Source organism: Pongo pygmaeus, chromosome 9, assembly GCF_028885625.2.
Source record: "Pongo pygmaeus isolate AG05252 chromosome 9, NHGRI_mPonPyg2-v2.0_pri, whole genome shotgun sequence".
NCBI classification, from domain to species: Eukaryota; Metazoa; Chordata; class Mammalia; order Primates; family Hominidae; genus Pongo; species Pongo pygmaeus.
The window spans coordinates 14,442,150-14,465,611 of NC_072382.2; the positions used below are offsets into that span (position 1 = coordinate 14,442,150).

Here is a 23,462-nt window from a genome sequence, read left to right on the forward strand (position 1 = left end):
AGATTCCTTCTACATTCCTGCGCATTCGTGAATTTGGTTGCCTCATTGGTAACAGAATCTAAAAGGACAGATCATTCTCTCCAAAGGCCTCCCAAACCATGTGGTCCCTTATTACACTGAAAATCCTTACTGTCCTTTAGTGCCCCATTCAGATGTTGCTCCCCCAGCCAGATCTGTCCTCTGCTCTCCTTATTGCTTTCTGCATCACAGCCAGAATAAATCATACTTCACTCTGGGCTCCTTCTGCCTCTCCCCCATGTTGCCCTTTGTGAGTGAAAATTGCTCCCGTGATGTCCTGGTGTCCTCTCTCCTGAGGCCAGAAGTTCCTTGAGGTCCAAAACCGTGTGTCATGTCAATGTCCAGCCCCCTCCTGCCGTGAAGAGAGCCTTGAACACATTGAATGCTCAGTATCTATTTATTAAATGAATGCACAATTGAAAGAGTGAAGATTGAGTGTCCAGATATTTGTTCCTCTAACCCACAAGCTCACATGCAGCAGAGCACATGGATGTGTGTGTGCCAAGGCCCCAGGCTGGATGCCCACATACACGCAGATGCATGTGCCCTAGGGAGTCCCTCTTCGTTAACACCCATTTAAAATCTCTGTCTTCTTCTTGATAGAGGAACAGCATGATTTCCTAGACTGAATTGAAGAATGAAGGTGAGAGTACAAACAGTGGGAGAGATGTTTCCTCAGCTGTCAGAACAGGAACGACCTGGGTTATGGAAGCCCAGAAAGGGAGGATGACTTCTTTTGGTCCCAGTGAAAGATGCTTCCAGAATCTGTAGCTTTACTTATTTGCTTGGATCTCACTGGAATAACTTGGTGGTGAGGTCACTGGTTCTGGGGTGATCACTGGGTTTGCTGCATAGATGTTTGGATAGATGACACTCACCTGGAAAACACAGGCACACAGGGGGCATGCTAAGAAGGATGGGCCATGCACCAAAGGCCTCAGACACCGAGGAAATACTCCTGCTTGTGAGCAGGCAGTGGAAAGCACAAAGAGCTCCCTTGTCTCCACCTTTTTGGGGGCATCTTTCCACCCACTGAGGAGCCCTGGGACTCACATTGCTTGATTGACAGCAGACCAGCTGGCAGCCAAAGTGGGAAGATGCACATGCGATGCCAAACTCCAGGAGGCAGAAGACCAGCAGCACGCCAGAAATCGCCATTCCAGGGTTCTGTAGGCAGAGTGGATGGGGAGGACAGGAGCACGGGACTGGGAGTCCAAACTGACCCCTCACTGGGGCCCTGCCATGGACTCTTTGTTGCTTTGCGGAAGTCCCCTATCCTCTCTCAGCCTCGTGGGGGGAAATTTCCCACCGGGTTTTTGTAAGGATCAAGTGTGGGGGTAAAAGAATTGTTATTGCGACATTGACTTGGTAGTGTACCTCTGAGAAAAAAGATGACCATGTTTAGGGAAGCCCCTTGATAGGCTGCTTTGGGTGTGGAGACCTGAGGGTGTGCTCTGGAGTCAGAGAGGGGAGCAGTGACACTGCTCTGGAGAGGCCGTGGGTAGGAATTGGAGGGTATGGACAAGCCACAGAGAGAACAGGGAGATGGTTAGACGAAAAAGAAGGAGTTGAGCGCCACAGGAAAAGGCCTCCTGTGAAAAATGAAGACTTCCCAAAGCAAGGATGTCTAATCTTCAGTAATCAGTGGTTTGCTGGGCTCTGATGTAAACCTCCACCATTCCTCTGAATGTGGGGAAAAGAAAGAGAGATCAGATTGTTACTATGTCTGTGTAGAAAGAAGTAGACATAGGAGACTCCATTTTGCTCTGTATTAAGAAAAATTCTTCTCCCTTGAGCTGCTGTTAATCTGTAACCCTACCCCCAACCCTGTGCTCCCTGAAACATGTGCTGTGTCAAGTCAGGGTTAAATGGATTAAGGGTTGTGCAGGGTGTGCTTTGTTAAACAAATGCTTGAAGGCAGGATGCTTGTTAAGAGTCATCACCACTCCCTAATCTCAAACCTCTCCCTAATCTCAAGTACCCAGAGACACAAAACACTGCTGAAGGCCGCAGAGACCTCTGCCTAGGAAAGCCAGGTATTGTCCAAGGTTTCTCCCCATGTGATAGTCTGAAATATGGCCTCATGGGAAGGGAAAGACCTGACCGTCCCCCAGCCCAACACCCGTAAAGGGTCTGTGCTGAGGAGGATTAGTAAAAGAAGAAGGAATGCCTCTTTGCAGTTGAGGTAAGAGGAAAGCTTCTGTCTCCTGCTCGTCCCTGGGCAATGGAATGTCTCCGTGTAAAGTCCATTGTATATTCCATTTACTGAGATACGGGAAAACTGCCTTAGGGCTGGAGGTGGGACATGCTGGCAGCAATACTGCTCCTTAAGGCATTGAGATGTTTATGTATATGCACATCAGAAGCACAGCACTTTTTTCTTTACCTTGTTTATGATGCAGAGACATTTGTTCACGTGTTTATCTTCTGACCTTCTCTCCACTATTATCCTATTATCCTGCCATGCCCGATAATGATCAATAAATACTAAGGGAACTCAGAGGCCGGTGCCTGCGTGGATCCTCCGTATGCTGAACGCCGGTCCTCTGGGCCCCCTTTTTCTTTCTCTATACTTTGCCTCTGTGTCTCTTTCTTTTCCAAGTCTCTCGTTCCACCTAATGAGAAACGCCCACAGGTGTGGAGGGGCAGCCCACCCCTTCATCTGAACCTTTGGGAAAAAGTCAGCCTCTGAAAAGACTTTCTTGGCTTGTGACAGTGGTGTTTTGTGGAGGGGAGGAATTGGGGCTGTTTCTCTGGCTTGGGAAGAAGAGTCAGTGAAAGGATCCCCAAAATGAACTAAATTAACCGTAGCAGGAGGTAACCAGGAGAAATAGAAACCCTCCATTTGCTGTTACCCAAGAATACCCAGGAGTATGGAGTTTTCCAGAGTATCTGGGAAGCGAGTTTCAATCTAAAAAGTCCATCCAGGAGACTCCCATTGCCATTTGGGTTCCAATTATGTGACATGAGAACATTTCATAGTGAAGGTTGATGGCATGCAGTAGGTACCAAAGAAATGCCTCTCAATTATGATTTTTTAATTTTTTTTTGAGACAGAGTGTTGCTGTGCCACTCAGGTTGGAGAGCAGTGGCATGAGCTCAGCATTGTGAGCTCCGCCTCCTGGGTTCAAGTGATTCTCGTGCCTCAGCCTCCCAAGTAGCTGGGATTACAGGCATGTGCTACCATGCCTGGTTAATTTTTGTATATTTTGTATAGATGGGATTTCGCCATGTTGCCCAGGCTGGTCTTGAACTCCTGAGCTCAAGGGATCCACCTGCCTCGGTCTCCCAAAGTGCTGGGATTACAGGTGTGAGCCACCACGTCCGGCCTCAATTATCTCAATTATGATTTTTAAAAACAGCATTGGTGACAGCCAGATGCTTGGATAATTCTCTCTTTTGGAGAGGCCTCTCCTTAGCCCCTTTTCTTCTCCTTCCTCTCCATTTAGCAAGTGATTATTAAACATCTACTTGGTAGAAGTGGCTAAGAAATGCATCCTGAGCGGCACAATCTAGTAGGAAAACAGATGCAGATGATAATTATAATTCACATCAGATAGGGTAAGAGCTACACAACAGCAAAAAGGTATCCCAGAGCACTGAGGAGGGAGAGGTTCATTCTCATGAAGGGATTTAGAGAGGGTGTGGGTAGAGGCAGTTGTCTCAGGAAAGGGGGAGTGCAGGATGTCTTAAGTCAACGGATCACAGAGACTTAGAGTAGAATGGCCCGGGCAAAGTATGCTGGTCTTTTTCAATTTTTTTTAAATAAAATTTTTTTACACATAAAATATTTCATGGAAAAGGGGTCCCTCAAGCAGCTGAGATATTTGTTATTTGATGAAAAATAATTCCTGCTGTGGAAACCCCAGAGTCTCTCCATTCCTTGGGTCATTATTTGCAAAGCTCAGATGCAGTCCGACCCTCCACGTTCAGATGGGATGACTGAGGTGGAATGGGTAGTGGGCATGGGGCGAGTTCTCATTCCAAGATCAATCATTGGCAGAACTAAGATTAAAAGCCAAGTTTTCTGAATCAAAAATTGCCGCTCCCTCTAGTCCAGGGCACCTGGCTGTGCTGCTTGTGGTTTAGTCTTTCCTAAACTCTTCTCCCATCTTCCTTTCCCTTAGTTCCTCCACCAGCATTTGCTTCTTAATTTCTTGTATTGGGCAGTCCATGCCTCCCTGATTGGTTCTTTCCCAGCAGGAAAATTCCCAAGTACTCGGTTGTGCCTGCCTCTCCCAGTGGATGGGAGTAGCTGGGGTTCAGGGTGAGTGAGAGATTCGAAAGGAGGTGAACTGTAGGACACAGTGAGATAGAGCCAGATACCCCAGGGAGGGCAAATACCTGGCTGAGGAATTTGGACTTTAATCCTAAAGTATCTGGGAGCCATAAAATGTTTCTGGGAGGGGAGAAACTCAAGGTACTTTTGATAAATGACACAGACTTGGTCCATAGGGTCTCTAGGGAGAGGCTTTGGCTAAGAATCTTGGAAAGGTAAGTCTTTAAGTCTCTTGCAGATAAAAGGATCTGATCGAACACAAACAACAGTTAATGGCTGTTGATGTTTACTGAGTAGGCATCACAGCTGGCACATTCATTTATTCCTTGACAAATGCTTATGGAGTGTCAATCGTGTGCCAGACACAGTTCTAGGTATTTGAGGTATGACAGTGAATGAAACCAAAAACATCCCTGTCCTTAAGAATCTCATTCTAGGGACAGGCAGTAAGCATGAAATGTAACAAATAAGTCAGTTGTAGAGGGTGTTAGGTGCATAGACTACAGGAAAGATAGATAAGGGGAAGGGAAGCGGGTTACTGGGAGATCGTGGGTGTTGGGTTGTTCAGGTGGGCCTCATTGGGAAGGTGGTTGCAGAGTAGTGATCTGAAGGAGGTGAGGAAGGGATGGAGGAAGCTGTGGGAACATCTGAGGGAAGAGTTCCCCAGTCAGAGGGAACATTGCAGGCCCAAAGGTGGAAACATGCCTGGAGTGCTGGAGAAAACATCACGGAGGTTCCTGTGATTCAGCAGCAGAACCAGAGGATGGCAGCAGAGCCTGGGGCGGGGGGCACCAGAGGGCCAGCATCTTCAGGCTGCTGGAAGGACATTGGCTTTTTTTCTGAGTAAGATGCCAGCAGAGAAGTGATGGGATCTTATGTTTCCAAAGGATCCCTCTGGCGGCCATGCTATCAACAGCTGCAGCGAGGCCAGAGTGGGAGAACGGGAGCAGTCAGGAGGCTGTTTCCATGACTAGATGAGAGATGCGGTGGCTCAGGCCAGTGTGGGAGTAGACGGGCTGGGGGAAAATGGTGGGATTCTGCATGCATTTTGAAAGTAGAACCAACAGGATTGCCTGAGGGATTGGCTGTGAGGTGTAAGAGAAAGACAGGGTCAATGACGACTCCAAGGTTTTGTCCCGAGCAACAGGAAGGATGGAGTTGCCATCAACTGGAATCAGGAAAACTGAGTAGAGAAGGTTTGGGAAGTGAAATCTGGAGATCAGACTTGGACGTATGAACTTTGAGCTGTTGAGTTGATTATTGGACATGCTAGACTGGTGTGAAGGGGAGAAGATTTGGCTGGAGCCACGTATTCTAGAACAATTGTCATAGACAAGGTGTTTCAAGTTGCCAGACTAAATGAGATAGACAAATGAGTAGAGAAAGAAAACCAGAGAACCAATTATTGAGCCTAAGAGATTGGGAAAAAGAGAACTAGCAGAGGAGACAGAGAAGAGGGCAACCAGTGAGGGTGGAGCCTGGAAACCAAGCAAAGTCCCTCCGAGAAGAAGGATCAATCACCCCATTGGGGATCTGGAGAAGAGCAGGTGTTTAGGGAAGCGAGGCTAAAAGTCTAATTGGAGCAGGTTCAGAGAGAATATGAGAGAAGAGGATTGGACTCACTAAGTGCAGACAATTCTTTTAAGAATTTGTCTGCAAAGAGGGCCAGAGAGATACAGCGGTAGTAGATAAAGGAAGTAGAACGAAGAGGAGGTTGGTTGGTTTGTTTTTTAAGAAACAAAAGCATGCTTAATGCTGATGCAAAAGCCCCAGTAAAGGGGGAAAGACTGATGATGTAGAGGAGAGACGGGATGAGGGAGAGGGGAGGAGAACTTGAGCAGGTAGGAGAGGATGGACTCAGTTGCGCAGACAGAGGATTGAATTTACGTGGGACACAGGTAGCTCATCTGTAGCTGCCCTGTTCTATTCAGCAGCCACAATTCCCATGTGGCTTTTAAACACTTGAGATGCAGCTGGTTCCAAATCGAGGTGTGCCATAAGTGCAAAATATACACTGGATTTCAAAGATTTAGTTCCCCAAATGCAAAATAGCAAACCAAGTTTTTATACTGATTACATGTTGAAATGACAATATTTTGGATATACGGGGTTAAATAAAATAGATTATTAAAATCAATTTCACCTGTTGCTTTCACTCTCTCTCTCTTTTAAATGTAGCAACTAGAAAATTTAAAATAACATATGTGGCTTGCATATTTCTATTGGACAGTGCTAGTGTATAGTAGAGGTGGGCGAATTATGATCCATGGGTCAAATCCTGCCTGCTACCTGTTTTGTAAATAAAGTTTTATCAGAACACAGTCATATTCATTTGTTTAGTGTTTTCTGTGGCTGCTATAAGGCAGCTATAGCTGCATGACAGAGACTGTAGGCCTGCAAAACCTTAACTGCTTACTATTGGCTCTTTAGAGAATAAGTTTTTTAACCTCTTGCTTATAGTAATAGGCAAGAAGGCAGAGAATGTGAGGAGAGGTGCTGGTTGGTGGGCACATATGCATTCTTTGTAAAATTGCATTTAATTCTCTCAACATTGCCGCAAGGTAGGTATTGTTTTACAAAGGCAGAAACCCAAACTGAGAAAGGTCATGTGCTTAAAGCTATGGGTCAAGGACTTTAAAATTTGTTCCTATTCTGAAAGCACCTCCTTTTCCTACCGTGTTCAATGAGGAAGCTTGGTTGTCAGGCCCTTTCTGGGAGTTTTCTAAATGTAGTTAATTCTGAACTTAGAGGATCTTTGGTTGAGAGGGATACTCACCACACCCCAGGCGTAAGTATAATAGTTGGGGTAGGCATATGGGTGGGGAATACTTAGATCTGTGATGAAGAGTATGACTCCAACTGCAGAGCAGATTGCACTGACGATGTTCAAGCCCAAACTGCCAGACAGCTGAAGAAAACACAGAGGGTCAGGGTGGGCGAGAAAAACTGTTATAGCTGAGATGAATGGAGACCCAACAAATGTTTCTTTTTCCCCCCAGTTTCTAAAATTGTGTTAACATATATGCAACATAAAATTTAACATCCTAATCATTTTCAAGTGTTACAGTTCAGTAGCATTAAATACATCTACAATGCTGGGCAACCATTGCCACCATCCATCTCTATAACTCTTTTCATCAAAAAGTGTTTCTTAATGTGAATCCCAGGAGCCCTATTTCCACTGCAAGTAAAGAGGTGTTCTGTGCAAGAAAGGTTTTGGGGTAAGTTAGCTTTGAAAATAGTTGGGTTGGGCAAAGGTAAACATCATCGTGGTAGGACTTCTCAGAGCCTTTAATGAGGATTTTAGATCTTTCAGAGAGGAAACAATACATAGAGATTTTCCCAAGTTCATGTAACTATCTTCATTGAGCATATCATGGGAGAAGTGTTCTCAAGAATAATCTTTGGGGCTGGACGCGGTTGCTCACACCTGTAATCCCAGCATTTTGGGAGGCTGAGGCAGGCGGATCACCTGAGGTCAGAAGTTCAAGACCAGCCTGGCCAAAATGGCAAAACTCCATCTCTACCAAAATACCAAAAAATACAATAATTAGCTGGGCATGGTGGTGTGTACCTGTCATCCCAGCTACTAGGGAGGCTGAGGCAGGAGAATTGCTTGAACCCAGGAGGCGGACGCTGCAGTGAGTTGAGATCAAACCACTGTACTCCAGCCTGGGGGACAGAGTGAGACTCTGTCTCACAAAAAAAAAAAAAAAAAGAAAGAAAGAAAGAAAGAAAAAAGAATAATCTCTGGGAAACGCTTGACCTATTTGTCCCATAGGATATATAGAGTCTCAGCCTAAGTGTCTTGGGATGTGATAAGCTCAGATGCTCCATGATTCTGGGCCATGTGCAGAAAGATATGCTTCCATATTTTGAGCTTTCTTTTGAAGACTTTCAAATAGATCTCATCTGGTTGTAGGGACCTGGTCACCCTTTACCCTTCGTAACCTGATTATGAGACAAATGAAGGTACTTTCTTGGTCTGTTGCTAGGGGAGCACAAAGCTTTGTCCATGTTGATTATCAGAGTTCTGTTGGCTGGATTCCTTAGGAAAGTGAGTGACCGAGCCTCCTTCGGCTTCCCCGGAGGCCTCTTCTGTGTACTGGAGGTACTCTTGGCTCCTTGCCCTGCTAGAGGGCAGCCCTGGGCCCCTGGGAGCTCTGTGCCTCTCCGTGGCAGGGCTTCTTAGGAAAGCTGTTATCTCTCTCTCTCTCTCTCGCTCTCCATACTCTGATGCCTTAACTAAGGTGACCGTATTGCCCCTTCTCACTTCTGCATCCTCTTGGGACTTTTCCACATGTGACTCCACGGCCAGGCTCCTGTGGCTGGTCTGTATGAGTGGGAATGTGTGTGAGCACCCTGTGTCTGGTTATAGTAGGTGCAAGGCTGGGGGAGGAATCGTATGTGACCTTATTTTCCCCTTTGTGACACCATTCTATAGGTCTCCAGTTGGAAGAGCTGGTCTCAGAGTGTAACTTACCAGGCAATAAGAATATGGCTGATTTTCTGCTGCCACGGAGAGAGATCCTGAAATGATAAACTGGTGCAGAACAGAGTGGGTTTAGAAAGAGGTCAGGGGCTAGGGTGCCCTTCCCCAGGCTTCTGTGATTCTGGTCACACACAGTGGGTACCTTTGCTGGAACCATCAGCTCAACATGGGGAACAGAAAAAATGAGCTGTTTTGCACTGCATGAAAGGGCACTGGGGTGGGATAAATATATATGCTAGGATCCAGCAAACCTGGTTTTAAATTCTGGCTAGAAACTCTTGACCTTGGGTAAGTCACTAACTTCTCTAAATCTTTATTTCCTCATCTACCAAATGGAAAACTTTATAGCTCTTCCCAAGCGTCATTGTCATGAGACAACTTATGCCCTACATCTGGCATTTAGTATATCTTTGCACATAGTAGATGCTCAATAAATGTTGGACTATATCCTTGTATTTTATTTTCCCACATGTACACCCTATTGTTTTCCAATCTTTATATCAAGATTCAGTTAGGTTTGGGGGCTCTGGAGGGGAGAAGGAAGGGGTTACCAGCGTCTTCTCTGCTGCTTTTAGATAGAAGCCTGACATCAATCCTTGCCTGTCTGCATATCTGGACAAATAACTTTTAGTTACTCAGATAAACATTGTGTCGCTATGATGCTGAACATCAAATATGAGGATGATGATGTCAATTGCGTGCATTTCATCCAACACTGGTATTCTGCAGGCACTGTGGCTGATGGGATTGCCTGCCATCATTTGCCCAATGGGCCAGCAACAGTGGTATGAGAGGGCATGAGCTATATTTAATAGGAACTACCATTTGTGGGGCACTATGGAAAATGCTTTTTTAAAAAAGGCTTTATTGACATATAATTCATATATCATATAATTCACCCACTTAAAGTATATGATGCAATTATTTTTAGTATATTTATAGAGTTGTGCAATCATCACTACAATCTAAGTTAGCACATTTGCATCAGCCCCAAAAGAAGCCACGTACCGACTAGCAACCCATCACTGCCCTCCTCCCAACAGATGAAGTACTTATTTAACCTCGCCTCATTTAACCGCATGGTGGCCCATCAAGCACTATTACTTTTGCCATTTTATCAATGAAGAGACTAAGGCTTAGAGATTTGAAACTCACACAACATCATCCAGCGGAGTTTTCATTGTAAATAAGTGTTTCCACTCTATGGTACATGCATTTGAGAATCAAATCCAGGCAGCTTGATTTCAGACTCCATGTTCCTAACCCTCACTCCATACTCCCTCCCACCCAGGGCAGATGCATGAGCCGTAGAGTGGAAATAGTTATTTACAATGAAAACTTATTCCAGCTGTTTCCGCCTTCCAAGGCCAAAGCCATATTTTCCTATGAGTGGAAAAACAAATCTCAGGCTCACACTCTTCTGTTTACAGAGATTTGATGGGGAGGAAAGGCTGGACTTTCGGTGTCCCTCTCAGTCCTTCTGAGGTGCCAGAGGAGATGACCGTTTGTTTCAGAAGAGGATATTGATGATCTTTGGGAAATAGACAGTCCTGGGATCAAGAAGGCAGCAAAGAGCACAACTGAGGGCCGAAGGGACTCAGCAGCTTGGTGGGACAGGGCGTGGTCAGTGAGGCATTTGAGACGCCAGGACAACTGCCTGCTGCTCACTGGCACTTGGTGGAATCCAGTGCTCCATGGTAGGCATTGTGTGCTCAATGGTAGGCCTGAGTGGCGGTGATGCTAGCCCCCTCCATAGCCCCACATTCCACGAAGGTTGGAGATACAGGAACAGGTATCTTGTGAGTGGTTCTGGGAGAGAAAGGGGCTGAGTTCTGAGTTTGGGTGTGTGCAGAGCCTCGCTAGAGAAGCCCTGCTCATTTGCAGACCTTATGTGGCTGTGGGGGATGGAGATAGCTCTAGGCTATTTTATTTAACTGTTATGAGGTAGCGTGACTTGGGCTGGCACCTAGGTTACTCTGGAGTTGTGACATTTATGAGGAAAGTTGCACTAGTGTCACAGGTAGGTGTGTAAGTCAGGAGAAAGACTGTAACAGAAGGGAGAGAAAGGAGAAAGGAAGGTGGAGAGGGGAGGAGAAGGAGTGTGTGTGTGTGTGTGTGTGTGTGTGTGTGTGTGGGCAGGGGGACACTGCAAAGGAATCATAAAGGTAATAAACTGATGTGGAAGAAGGACTGTAGTTCTTAACATTTTATGGAGTCACAGATCACGCTGATAATCTGACCAAAGTTATGGACTCTTCCAGAAAAATAATACACATTTAACATATTAGGTATTTTGCCAAAATGGAGCCGCCAAAGCCCATCTGCAGATCTAGATTGAGTCCTCACTGCTCAAGCACTCAAACCCTTGCTGTTCTACAGCTGGGAAGCCACTCTTCACCTTTTCTGAGTGTTTTTCTCCTGGAGCTCAGGCTTGTGGGCCTATGTTCAACAATGCCAGGGGCTAGTCCCAGTGTATTTTTCACATGTGGATGTTTTCTTTGTGAATTAAGAAAACACATCCCTTTTGGCCGGGTGTGGTGGCTCACACCTGTAATCCCAGCACTTTGGGAGGCTGAGGCAGGTGGACCACCTGAAGTCAGGAGTTTGACACAAGCCTGGCCAACATGGTAAAACCTTTTCTCTACTAAAAATACAAAAATCAGCCGGGCGTGGTGGTGCGCGTCTGTAATCCCAGCTACTAGGGAGGCTGAGACAGGAGAATTGCTTGAATCCGGGAGGGGAAGGTTGCGGTGAGCCGAGATTGCACCACTGTGCTCCAGCTTGGGCAACAGAGTGAGACTCCATCTCCAAAAAAAAAGAAAAAAAAGTAAAAAGAAAATACATCCCTTTTGAGGGGATGTCACCTTGCAGGGTTGTAGCTTGATATTATGGGCTGAATTGTGTCCACACCCTCTATCCCCCACCAAATTTCATAGATTGAAGCCCTAATCTGTAGTGCTCCAGAATCTGACTGTGTTTGGAGATAGGGTTGTTAAAACCGTCATTCAGGTTAAATGAGGTCATCGGGGGGACCCTAATCCAATATGACTGGTGTCCTCATAGGAAGAGGAGACTAGGACACAGGCATGGAGGAAAGGCCGTGGAAACGCTCAGGGAGAAGATGACCTGCAAGCCAAGGAGAGAGACCTTAGGGGAAAACATCTGCTAACATCTCCATCGCAGACTTTCAGCCGCCAGAACTGTGAGATAACAAATTTCTGTTGTTTAAGCCACCCAACCTGTGGGGCTATACTCTGTTGGGGCGGCCCTACCAAACTAATATGCTTGCGGAACAAGGCCAGGGCTGGCTAGGTTCCTATCCCCCACATTTGGGTGGCTGGGAACCTTCTGCAGGGCACAGCTGCACAACTTGGCAAGGTGGCCTTGAGTGCCTTGACACCTTCTGGGAACTCATCTGCAGGAGGACTTGAATTACTCACCCACAAGCCTCCCCAGAAGGGAAAGCCTCCGTAGAATGAAATAGACAGGTATTCCCCTACGAGAACCGTCGCCATGATGGAGCCGAGGCCGATGTGAGCCAGGCCAATGATGATCTGGATGGCCTGTCAGGAGAGCCACAAGCTGAAGTCTTGTTTCTGAGACTGGGTCCTGCCTCCCCTATGGGCCTCCTTTTAATTTTAATAAATGTTTTATTTTCATGGTCTAAAAAGTAATATGGGAAATATAAAAATGAAATAAAAACTACCTATAATCTCCCCCCCCCGCCTGGAGAAAACAACTGTTTACATTTTGGTGTATTCTCCCATTATTCTTTTCAAATATATACCTTGATAGCACAACATGGCCCTGAATTTTATTAACTTAATAGTTCATCATGAATGCTTCCTCATGGCATTAAGTATTCTTGGAACATATGTTTTTTTCAGGGCTGCTCAGATCCCGTTATGGATGGTCTGTGAAGCAGTTGAGACAGAGTTATTGAACAGGTGAGATTATTTCTACTTTTTTCTATTATATGTAACATTGTGATAAACATCCTTGTGTGTAAATCTTTGCCTTCATCTCTTATTTCTTTAGGATATTGTTATGTGTTGAATTATGCTCCCCTCCCCCAACCCTCCTCCAAATTCACATGTTGAAATTCTAATGCTGAGTGCCTCAGAATGTAACTCTATTTGAAAACAGGGTTGTTGCAGATGTAATCAGCCAGGATGAGGTCACACTGGAGTAGAGCGGGTCTCCAATCCAATATGACTGGTGTCCTTATAAAAAATGCCATGTGGGCCAGGCGCAGTGGCTCACACCTGTAATCTCAGCACTTTGGGAAGCTGAGATGGGCGGAGGTCAGGAGTTCAAGACCAGCCTGGCCAGCATGGTGAAACCCTGTCTCTACAAAAATACAAAAACTAGCTAGGCATGATGGCGGGTGCCTGTAATCCCAGCTACTTGGGAGGCTGAGGCAGGAGAATCGCTTAAACCTGGGAGGCAGAGGTTGCAGTGAGCCAAGATCGCGCCACTGCGCTCCAGCCTGGGTGACAGAGTGAGACTCTGTCTCAAAAGAACAAAAAAATTTTCAACTTTATTATGGTGTGAAAGTGACATGAATTCAGTAGAGACCGTATTTGGAGTACCCATACAACCATTCTGCTTTTCACTTTCAGTCCAGTATTCAATAAACTACATTAGATATTCAATATCATTATTAAATAGGCTTTGTGTTAGATGATTTTGCCCAACTGTAGGCTAACCTAAGTGTTCTGAACATGTTTAAGGTAGGTGAGGCTAAGCTATGACGTTTGGTAGGCTACATGTATTAATTGTATTTTTGACTTGTGATATTTTTAATTTATGATGGGTACACTGGGACATAATCCCATTGTAAATGAAAGAACATCTGTGTATGTTTGTATATTACACACGTGGTAGCAAATACAAATATATTACTTCCTTAAATTCACATAAATGTAAGCAAATTATACACAGTGTCTGCCCCTTACTTTCTTCCATTAACTTCATATCTTGGGGTGTGTCCCTATCATTACACAAAGAGCTTTCTTGTTCTTTTTATAGCTCCACTACATTTTATTCTTTGGATGCACTGACTTAACCAGTATATTACACTGACTTAACCAATATACTGACTTAACCAGTGTTATATTGATGGATATTACAATTTTTTTGTTATCACAAACCACGCTGCAATGAATAAGCTCATACACATCACAGTTTTTGTGGGCACAGGCATATCTGGAGGATGAAGTTCCAGCAATGGAATTATTGGATATTTTGTAAATTTGGCAGATACAAATTTCCCTCCCTAAGGGTTGTATCAATTTATGTTCCCATGAGCACTATTTGAGGGTGGAGCTAGGGTTGGAGCTCGGGCAGTCTGCATCCAAATTCATGCTCGTCATCATTCAGCTACACAGTGAAATGGGCCTTTCCTTGTCCTGCGCAGGACAGCCTTTCAGGGGTTGCGGTGACCATTTATGTTGTTGGTTGCCTAACCTGCTTTGTTTCCTGTTGGGCAAATATTTGATTCGATCTTATTGGATTCTGACTCCACCTTGTGGTCTACTTTGGTCTTGCTGGGACCCCTTTCTTCAGAGGCCACAGGGCTGGGCGTGGATCCTGGCAACAGGCTCAACCTTCAAGCGCTCTGCTTTTTTGTTGCTTTCCTTTCTCTTTCCTAAAATGCCTAAATCAGAAAATACAAGGTCTGCGCAGAGGCTGCCTGTGATGTTGCGCAGCTGAGCTTTCTAACAGACCTGTGTTTGGCAAGGCGCGATCAACTCAGCCCCACTTGCGGGATGTAGTGTTTGTGTATTTCCCAGGCCTTCCCTTCCCCCTGCCATCACTCCAGCTGTGCAGTCTGTGGCCTGCAAAGGCAAATCTCACTTACCCCCAAGGTTTTGCCTTCTTTCAAAGCTTTCTGCACAGGCTGCCCGTTCACATTCGACACGAAACTAGGTGAGTTCCCAGGAACTAGGTGGACTTGCGGCTGGTTGTTTGGATACAGGGGCACCTGAGACATAATTCCTGGGGTCACAGGGTAACCATTGTGGGGTCCCAACACCAACACAGAATTGGCCACCGGAACTGCTGAAGCCATCGAACTCATGCTGCCAAGAAATAAATGCGACAGAATTGTCCCTCACATACGGACTCGTACTTACATTTAAAAAGGACTTTTGCTTCTTCTAGCTCATTGGGTCATCTTAACCCTCTACAAGTTTATGAATCCCATGTTACAAATAATAGATATCAGTTATAGGGTACTTAAGAGGTGCTTTACAAATACATTTCCTTTCATCCTCTCACCCGCCCAGTTTTACGCATGAGAAAACTAAGACTCAAAGAGGGTAAAGGCTACCAGAGGGCAAGGAGTCCATCTTTTCCATCTTTGTGTCCATCATAGTGTTTTTTTTATTATTTTTTTTGAGACAGAGTCTCGCTCTGTCACCCAGGCTGGAGGGCACTGGCATGATCTTGGATCACTGCAAGCTCTGCCTCCCAGGTTCAAGCAATTCTCCTGCTTCAGCTTCCTGAGTAGCTGGGAGTACAGGCGCCCACCACCACACCCAGCTAATTTTTGTATTTTTAGTAGAGATGGGGTTTCACCCTGTTGGCCAGGCTCGTCTTGAACTCCTGACCTCAGGTGATCTGCTCGCCTCGGCCTCTGAAAGTGCTGGGATTACAGAAGTGAACCACTGCACCCGGCCTCTCATAGTGTTTAGAGTGCTGCTTTGCATATGTTAGTACTGGCTGAAAGGAAAAGTTCAGAACTAGAAAATCTCTTGGACAACATTGAGTTCAATTCTCTCATTTTCTGGAAAAGGAAACAGGGTGAGAGAGTGGACAAGAATCCTCCAAGGTCCCAGGTATGTCAATATTAGTTAAATGGAGATTATGCTTCTCAAGGGAAGCCCCATTGCCAAGGCAGTGTCTGTTCATTGGGTGGCTTCCACTGCTCAATTTTCTAGGCTACTTAGACATTCTAACGTGGTTTTAAAAATTCTTTTTCTTTTTGTTTCTCCCATCCCCCTCCATCTCCTGTCTTTCTCTTTCTTTTTCTTGGAGCAGACCCAATAAAGCTAGTACAATACACTCTGCCTATCCTTTACCCACACCAGTTCGCTGTAAGTCTCATTTGGTAGAAAAACCTTATCACCGACTCCCAGTTACCAACCACCAGATTAAGCAGACTCACCTTGCTCTGCCAGCAGCCACGTATCTCTTTATCCTATTCCCTTTTCTTTGCTGTGGGGACCTTGTTTTTTTTTCCTGAGAGAACGAATGTACTGGGGCCAGTTGGGTGGTAGGGTTAGAAGGATCCGAAGTCCTCTATTTCCTGGATGCAGGCCAGGTTATGTGCTGCTTAGAGCTCAGTTTCATTCATATTTATTTCCTGTTGTGGTTAATGAGCCAGTTAAATATGGTTTGATTTGACAAGAGTCTATGGTATAATCTCCATGGAGAAGAAAGTGTTGGGCTGGTTGCTCTGGGAGACACAGAAATGAACTGGGCACCCAGGGTGCGCTGTATTTAGCTGTAACATGAGACAGGATGAAATAACCACCACAGTAGAGAGATAAATGTCCCCACAGGAGAACAGAGGAGAAAATGATTTGATGGACTTGAAGAGGTTAGGGAAGACTTCAAACAGAAGGTGGCATTTGAAATCAGTAAACTGCAGTCAAGAAAGGGGTAGAGTCACAGCGAGTGAAAAGAGACTTGTAATCAACTTAGATCTATTTTCATCCAAGTCAGAGCCAATAGAAAATCAGAAGCCATCCATGGGAGGGCATTCCACATATCTATGACATACATCATGTGAATTGCACAGTACAAAAACAGCTGCATGGAATAGTCCATGACACATTTACCGTTGAAGAAGGTGAACAATGAAGAACAAATGAAGTTGATGGGATGGCTAGAACATTGTAAGATGGTCGAAACAAAAAGAACACCGTTGAGGGTATGGAAAGGGAAAAGTCTTGGGGAAGAGAAGGTAGAGATACGTTGGGAATGGCTCACAGTGAAGGATATTGAATGTAATAAAGATGAAAAGGTAGCTGGAGTCAGACTTCACTTTTTTGTTGTTGTTTGTATTTTTTAGAGACAGGGTCTTGCTCAGGCTGGAGTGCAGTGACGTGATCATAGTTCACTGCAGCCTCAAACTCCCAGGCTCAAGCAATCCACCTGCCTCAGCCTCCTGAATAGCTGGGACTGCAGGCACGCACTACCGTGCCCAGCTAAATTTTAAAATTTTTTGTAGCAACAGGATTTCGCTATGCTGCCCAGACTGGTCTTGAATTCCTGGCCTCAAGTGATTCTCCTGCCTCAGCCTCCCAAAGTGCAGGGATTACAGGAGTGAGCCACCATGCCTAGCCCGAATTTTACTTCTTTACCCATTTTTGCTATCAGATTCCTGGACCTTTGTCCCTTAATTTTTAAAGAGTTCTTTATATACTAGGGATTTTAGGTCTTTGTCTTTGGTATATCCTCCAAGTTTGACAAGTGTCTTTTGATTTTGTTTAGGGTGGTTTTCTGTCAAGAAAAATTTAAAAAATTTTTGTAGTAAAATTTATCAATCTTATCTTTTATTACCTATGAATTTGAGTCATTGTTTGAAAGCCTTTTCTAACACTAAGATTAAATAGGAATTTAGCTGTGTTTTCTTCTAATACTTGTATTGTTTTACTTTTTACATTTTTATTCTTAATACATGTAAAATGTATTTTTTTGTGAATGCTATGAGATATGGGTCTAATTTTATATTTTTCCAAAAGTCTACCTGGTTGCCCCAGGGCAATTTATTAAATAGTTCATCTTGTCTTCAGTGGCATTTGAAATGCCATCTTTGCCACAGCCTAGATTTCTATATGCATTTGGTTCTAATTCTGGTCTTTCTCTTACTTTCTATTGGTCTATTTGTCTATTCATGTGTTATTTCAACAATGTTTTAATTATAGAGGGTTTACAGTGTACTTTAATGTCCTGTAGGGTTAGTCTCCCATGTAATTTTTCCTTTTTCATTATATTTTATGGCTATTCTTGCCTGTTTGTTTTTCCAAATGAACTTTAGCATTTGTCTAACTCTATAAAGTAACTCAATAGCTTTTTGTAAATACGAATAACATGAACCAAACTGTATTGACAGAAATAATAAGAGGCATCTGAATGAGGACATGTAGGTGGCTAAGCCCTAGTGCACGTGGGACATTTGGGACCAGGTTTAACCAGATATTGTAGAAGATGAAATTTGCCACCTTTTAATTGAGTTTATAGAAGTGGTGCCAACTTTCTAGAAGGGACCAGAGACATACAAGGGAGATTATTATTGTCCAAACCTACTTCAGCAAATGCTGTTGATGCAGCAGCTATATCCCCTTTATCCACTCTGGAGGTCTTGAGACAGGGTCTTGCTCAAGCTGGACTACAGTGATGTGATCATAGCTCACTGCAGCCTCAAACTCCCAGCAAACTCTGCAGCAAATGCTGTTGATGCTGCATCTTCAGGCAGTCTCCACATCTATGGACAACTCCTTTCTTTTCTGAGAATGCATAGGTATGGGGCAGGCCATAGGTGCTGGGAAGTTAATCCCACAAGAATTTTTCCTATCCAGTGTAATGTGCATATGCTGGATAACTACCCTAGCTTCTCTGTCCCCTAAGATAAGTAATTTTGAAGTGTGTTTCATCTGTCTCTTAGAGAGTCTCCAACAGGATTAAGCACCAGTTCCCTATAACAGAACTCACTCATTAATACATAGTCTATTGACTTTCTTCCTTTTTTTGTATCACTTTTCCATTTTTTTTCACAGTGAGTCTTGGGTCACTTCCCAAGTAAGCACCCAAATCCTTATGTCAGAGCCTTTTGTATTGCTGTGGTATCAATTGTAATGTCTTCATTTTCAATTCTGATTGTGTTTATTTGAATCTTCTCTCCCTTTTATTAGTCTAGCTAGTGGTTTATCAATTTTATCTTTTCAAAGACCAAACTTTTCGTTTCGTTGATCCTTTTTATTCTTTTTTGTTTTCCGATTTATTTAGTCCTGCCTTGATCTTTTTTTTTTCTTCTGCCAATTTTGGGTTTGATTTCTCCTTGTTTCTCTATGTCCTTGAGGTACATTGTTAAGCTGTTAATTTGTCATCTTTCTGCTTTTTTTTATGTAGGCATTTAATGCTATAAATTTCCCTCATAGAACTACTTTCACTGTATCCCACAGGTTTTGGTATGATGTGTTTTTGTTTTCATTTCATAAAAATTTTAAATTTCTGTCTTAATTTCATTGACCCAGTGATTGTTCAGGAGCATGCTGTTTAATTTCCATGTATTTGTATACTTTCTGAAATTTCTCTTGGTACTGATTTTTAGCTTTATTGTATTGTCATCTGAGAAGATAGTTGATATGATTTCAATTTTTAAAAATGTCTTAAGGCTAGTTTTGTGGCCTAACATATAGTCTATCTTGGGGAATGGTCCATATGCTGATAAAAATAATGCATATTCTGGGCCAGGTGCAGTGACTCATGCCTGTAAACCCAGCATTTTAGGAGGCCGAGGAGGGTGGATCGTCTGTGGTCAGGAGTTTGAGACTAGCCTGACCAACATGCTGAAACCTCATCTCTACTAAAAATACAAAAAATAGCCGGGCATGCTGGTGCATGCCTGTAGTCCCAGCTACTTGGGAGGCTGAGGCAGGAGAATCACTTGAACCCAGGAAGTGGAGGTTGCAGTGAGCCAAGATTGCACCACTGCACAAATACCTGTTAGTCCATTTGGTCTAAAGTCCAATTTAAGGCCAATGTTTCTTCGTTAACTTTTTCTCCCTATGATCTGTCTAGTGCTGCAAGTGGGGTGGTTAAGTCCCCCACTATTATTGTGTTGCTGTCTTTCTTGTCTTTCTCTTTCTTTAGGTCTAGTAATATTTGTGTGTGTTTTTTTAGGTTTGGGGGTACATATGAAGGTTTATTACATAGGTAAATTTATGTCATGGGGGTTCGTTGTACAGATTATTTCATCACCCAGGTATTAAGCCCAGTACCCAATAGTTATGTTTCTGCTCTTCTTCCTCCTCCCTCCCTTCACCCTCAAATAGATCTCAGCGTCTATTGTTCCCTTTGTGTTGATGAGTTTTCATCATTTAGCGCCCACTTATAAGTGAGAACATGTGGTATTTGGTTTTCTGCGGTAATATTTGTTTTGTAAATTTGGGTGCTCCAATGTTGGGTTCATATATATATTTAAGATTGTTACATCTTCTTGCTGAATTGATCACTTTATCATTATATAATGTCCTTCTTTGTTCTTTGTTACTGTTTTTTGATTTATAGTCTATTTTATCTGATGTAAGTATAACTACTCCTGTTTGCTTTTATTTCTGTTTGCTTGGAATATCTTTTCCACCTCTTTACTTTCAACCTATATGTGTTTTTGTGGGTAAGGTGAGTTTCTTGTAGGCAGCATATACTTGGATTATTTTTTAAACCCATTCTGCCAATCTGCGTCTTTTCAGTGGAGAATTTTGTCCATTTACTTTCGGGGTTAATATTGATATGTGAAGCTTTGTTCCTGTCATATTGTTGATCGATTTCAAGTTGTTTTATAGATTCTTTGTTTCTGTCTTTTTGTCTTTGTGGTTTAGTAAAATTTTGTCATGTTGCCATTTGATTCCTTTCTTTTCCTCCTTTGTGTGATTGTTTTATACAAACTGTAAGTTTTATATTTCCATGGGTTTTAATGATGATGAATATAGATTTTTCATTTCCATGTTTAAGACCTCTTTGAGCATTTCCTGTAGGGTGACCATTTGTAGGGGTGACAAATTCCCTCAGTGTTTGCTTGCCTGGAAAGGACTTTATTTATGAAGCCTATTTTGGCAGGACACAAAATTCTTGGCTGACAGTTCTTTGGCTGACAGTGTTTAAGCACTTTGAAAATACCATTCCATTCTCTTCTGGCCTGTAAGATTTCTGCTGAAAAGTCTGCTGTTAGTCTAATGGAGTTTTCTTTAGAGGTGACTAGAAACTTTTGTATTGTTACTGACAAAATTCTTTCTCATTGACTTTAGACATTCTGAATATAATATTGCCATGGTGAGATCCTTTTTGCAATGTGTTTGCCTAGGTATCACTGGACTTCCTGTATCTTTATGTCTAACTCTCTTGATATTCTTGGGACATTTTTGTTGATTATTTCCTCAAATATGTTTTGTAAGCTTTTGTTTTGTTTTGTTTCACTCTGTCACCCAGGTTGGAGTGCAGTGGCACAATCATGGCCCGTTGCAACCTCAAACTCCTGGGCTCAAGCAATCCTCCCACCTTAGCCTCCCAAGTAGCTGGGATGACACACATGAGCCACCATGCCTGGCTAATTTAAAAAAAAATGTAAATGCAGAGTCTTGTTTTCTTGCCTAGGCTAGTCTCGAACTGCTGATCTCAAGCAGTCCTCCCACTTTGGCCTCCCAAATTGCTGGGTTTATAGGCATGAGCCACTACACCTGGCCATTTCTAAACTTTTGGATCTCTCTTCCCCCTTGAGTGTACTGATAATTTGTAAGTTTGGTTGTTTTATATCATCTCAGATATCTTAGAGGCTTTGTTTATCCTTTATACTCATTTTTCCTTATTTTTGTCTGGCTGAATTACTTCAAAAGACATGTCTTCAGGTACTGAGATTTTATTTTCTTTCATTTTCTGAATTCATTTACTGATTTTCTTGTATTAGTTTATATTTTTTTGTGTGTTTTTAGTAGAAAGACAGGGTTTCAGCATGGTGCCCGGGCTGGTCTCAAACTCCTGGCCTCAAGTGATCTGTCTGCCGCGGCCTCCCAAAGTGCTGGGATTACAGTGGGATTACAGGCACGAGACACTATTCGTGGCCTGATTTTCAGATATCCTTTGCATCTCATTAAGCTTCTTTAAAAATCAATATTTTAAATTATTTATCTGGCATTTCAAGGAATTCATTTGGTTGGAATCTGTTGCTGGACAATTATGGTCCTTTGATGATGTCCCATTTCCCTGCTTTCTCATGCTTCCTGTGTTTTTCCATTGATGTCTTTGCATCTAGTGCAGCAGTCGCTTGTTCCAATTTTTTGAAATTGCTTTGGTAGAGGAATTTTTTTTTTTCTGAGGTTGTGTACATGTTGTTGATTAACAGACTTTGACTTTGATTTTGTGTGCTGGCAGTAGTATGATCTTTGTATGATTTCTTTTGCAGTACACAAAGTCAGTGGTCTCTGGGATTGCCTCAGTGACTTATGGTACAGTTATTAGTTAAGGTTGTGGTGACTTTTAGCTGGGGACTTAGATGCCAACTGATATGCTTTTGGTCTGTGTCCCTGCCCAAATCTCATGTTGAATTGTAATCCCCAGTATCGGAGATGGGGCCTGGTGGGAGGCGACTGAATCATGGGGGCAGATTTTCCCCTTGGTACTGTGTCACAATAGTGAGTGAGTTTGTGTGATATCCGGTTGTTTAAAAGTGTGGGGCACCACCTCTCTCTCTCTCGGTCCTGCTCCTACCATGTAAGATGCCTGCTCCCACGTCGCCTTCTGCCATGACGAAAAGCTCCCTGAGGCCTCTGCAGAAGCATATGCTGCCGTGCTTCCTGTACAGTCTGTGGAACCACCAGGCAATTAAACCTATTTTCTTTATAAGTTACACAGTCTTAGGTATTTCTTTCTTTTTCTTTTCCTTTTTTTTTTTTTTTTGAGACAGGGTCTCACTCTGTCACCCAGGCTGGAGTGCAGTGGTACGATCTCAGCTCACTGTAGCCTCCGCTTTCCGGGTTCAAGTGATTCTCATGCCTCAGCCTCCCAAGTAGCTGGAATTACAGGTGTGCACCACCACACCCATCTAATTTTTGTATTTTAATAGAGACAGGGTTTCACCATGTTGTCCAGGCTGGTCTCGAACTCCTGGCCTCAAGTGATCTGTCTGCCTCACCCTCCCAAAGTGCTGGGATTATAGGCGTGAGCCACTGTGCCTGGCCATCAGGTATTTCTCTATAGCAGTGTGAGAACAAACTAATACACCAACTGAGCCAGTCTTTGGGCCCTAGTAGTGGCAGCATTGGGGTGAGTGAGCCTGTTTTAAGGCTCCAGAGTGGCTTATACTGGCCCTTGTGTTAGTGGTCCTAGAGGGCTCATTCTTGGGCCTCCAAGCTGCTTGCTTAGAAGTGGGCAGTGGGAGCAGTGGGCCTGGTGTGTGAGTGGAGTCTCAGGCTCCTGGGAAGCTGGTGTGGTGTGGCAGTAGCAGTGGTGGAGGAAACCACAGTGACCCATGCCATCTGTATTGGTGTTGCTGGAAGCTGCAATGGATTTGGTGGGTTACTCCCTGGTCCCACAGCTGCCTGTAGCAGGGCAGTGGGTATTGTCCTAAGTGTTCTTTGGAGACCTTGGTCTTCCTTGTCTCTCTCTCAGTTGGGTGGCGACTGCTGTTGTGTCACCTTCACCTTGGCCCAAGAGCAGGGAACAGCTTAGTGTTAAACTCTCAAAATGGTGCCAGCTGTGGGCTTGTGACCAGAGAGGGTCAGGCCCTTCTCAGGCGAACAGTATGGGCAAGACTGTGTGAGAAGTGTGGTTCACTTGAGTGTTGGTCTTGCAGCAGCCTATGGCAGGGCATTGAATATTGTCCTAGGTATACATCAGAAAGCCTGGCTGCCCTATCCTTCCTTGACTGGGCAGTAGCTGCAGCCATGT

The 23,462-nt window shown here is 43.9% G+C and overlaps 1 protein-coding gene across 1 annotated transcript; it reads right to left on the reverse strand.

The window, feature by feature from the left end:
* Window positions 1–404: 404 nt before the first annotated feature.
* Window positions 405–16,026, reverse strand: MS4A8 (membrane spanning 4-domains A8). Its single transcript, XM_054440340.2, has 7 exons — window positions 15,961–16,026; window positions 14,653–14,872; window positions 12,230–12,352; window positions 8,781–8,840; window positions 7,074–7,205; window positions 1,072–1,185; window positions 405–896 (listed from the first exon to the last, which is right to left on the reverse strand). Exons 2-7 carry the CDS (start codon window positions 14,869–14,871, stop codon window positions 792–794), a joined length of 753 nt encoding a protein of 250 aa, XP_054296315.2. The 5' UTR covers window position 14,872; window positions 15,961–16,026; the 3' UTR covers window positions 405–791.
* Between the last annotated feature and the right edge of the window lie 7,436 nt (window positions 16,027–23,462).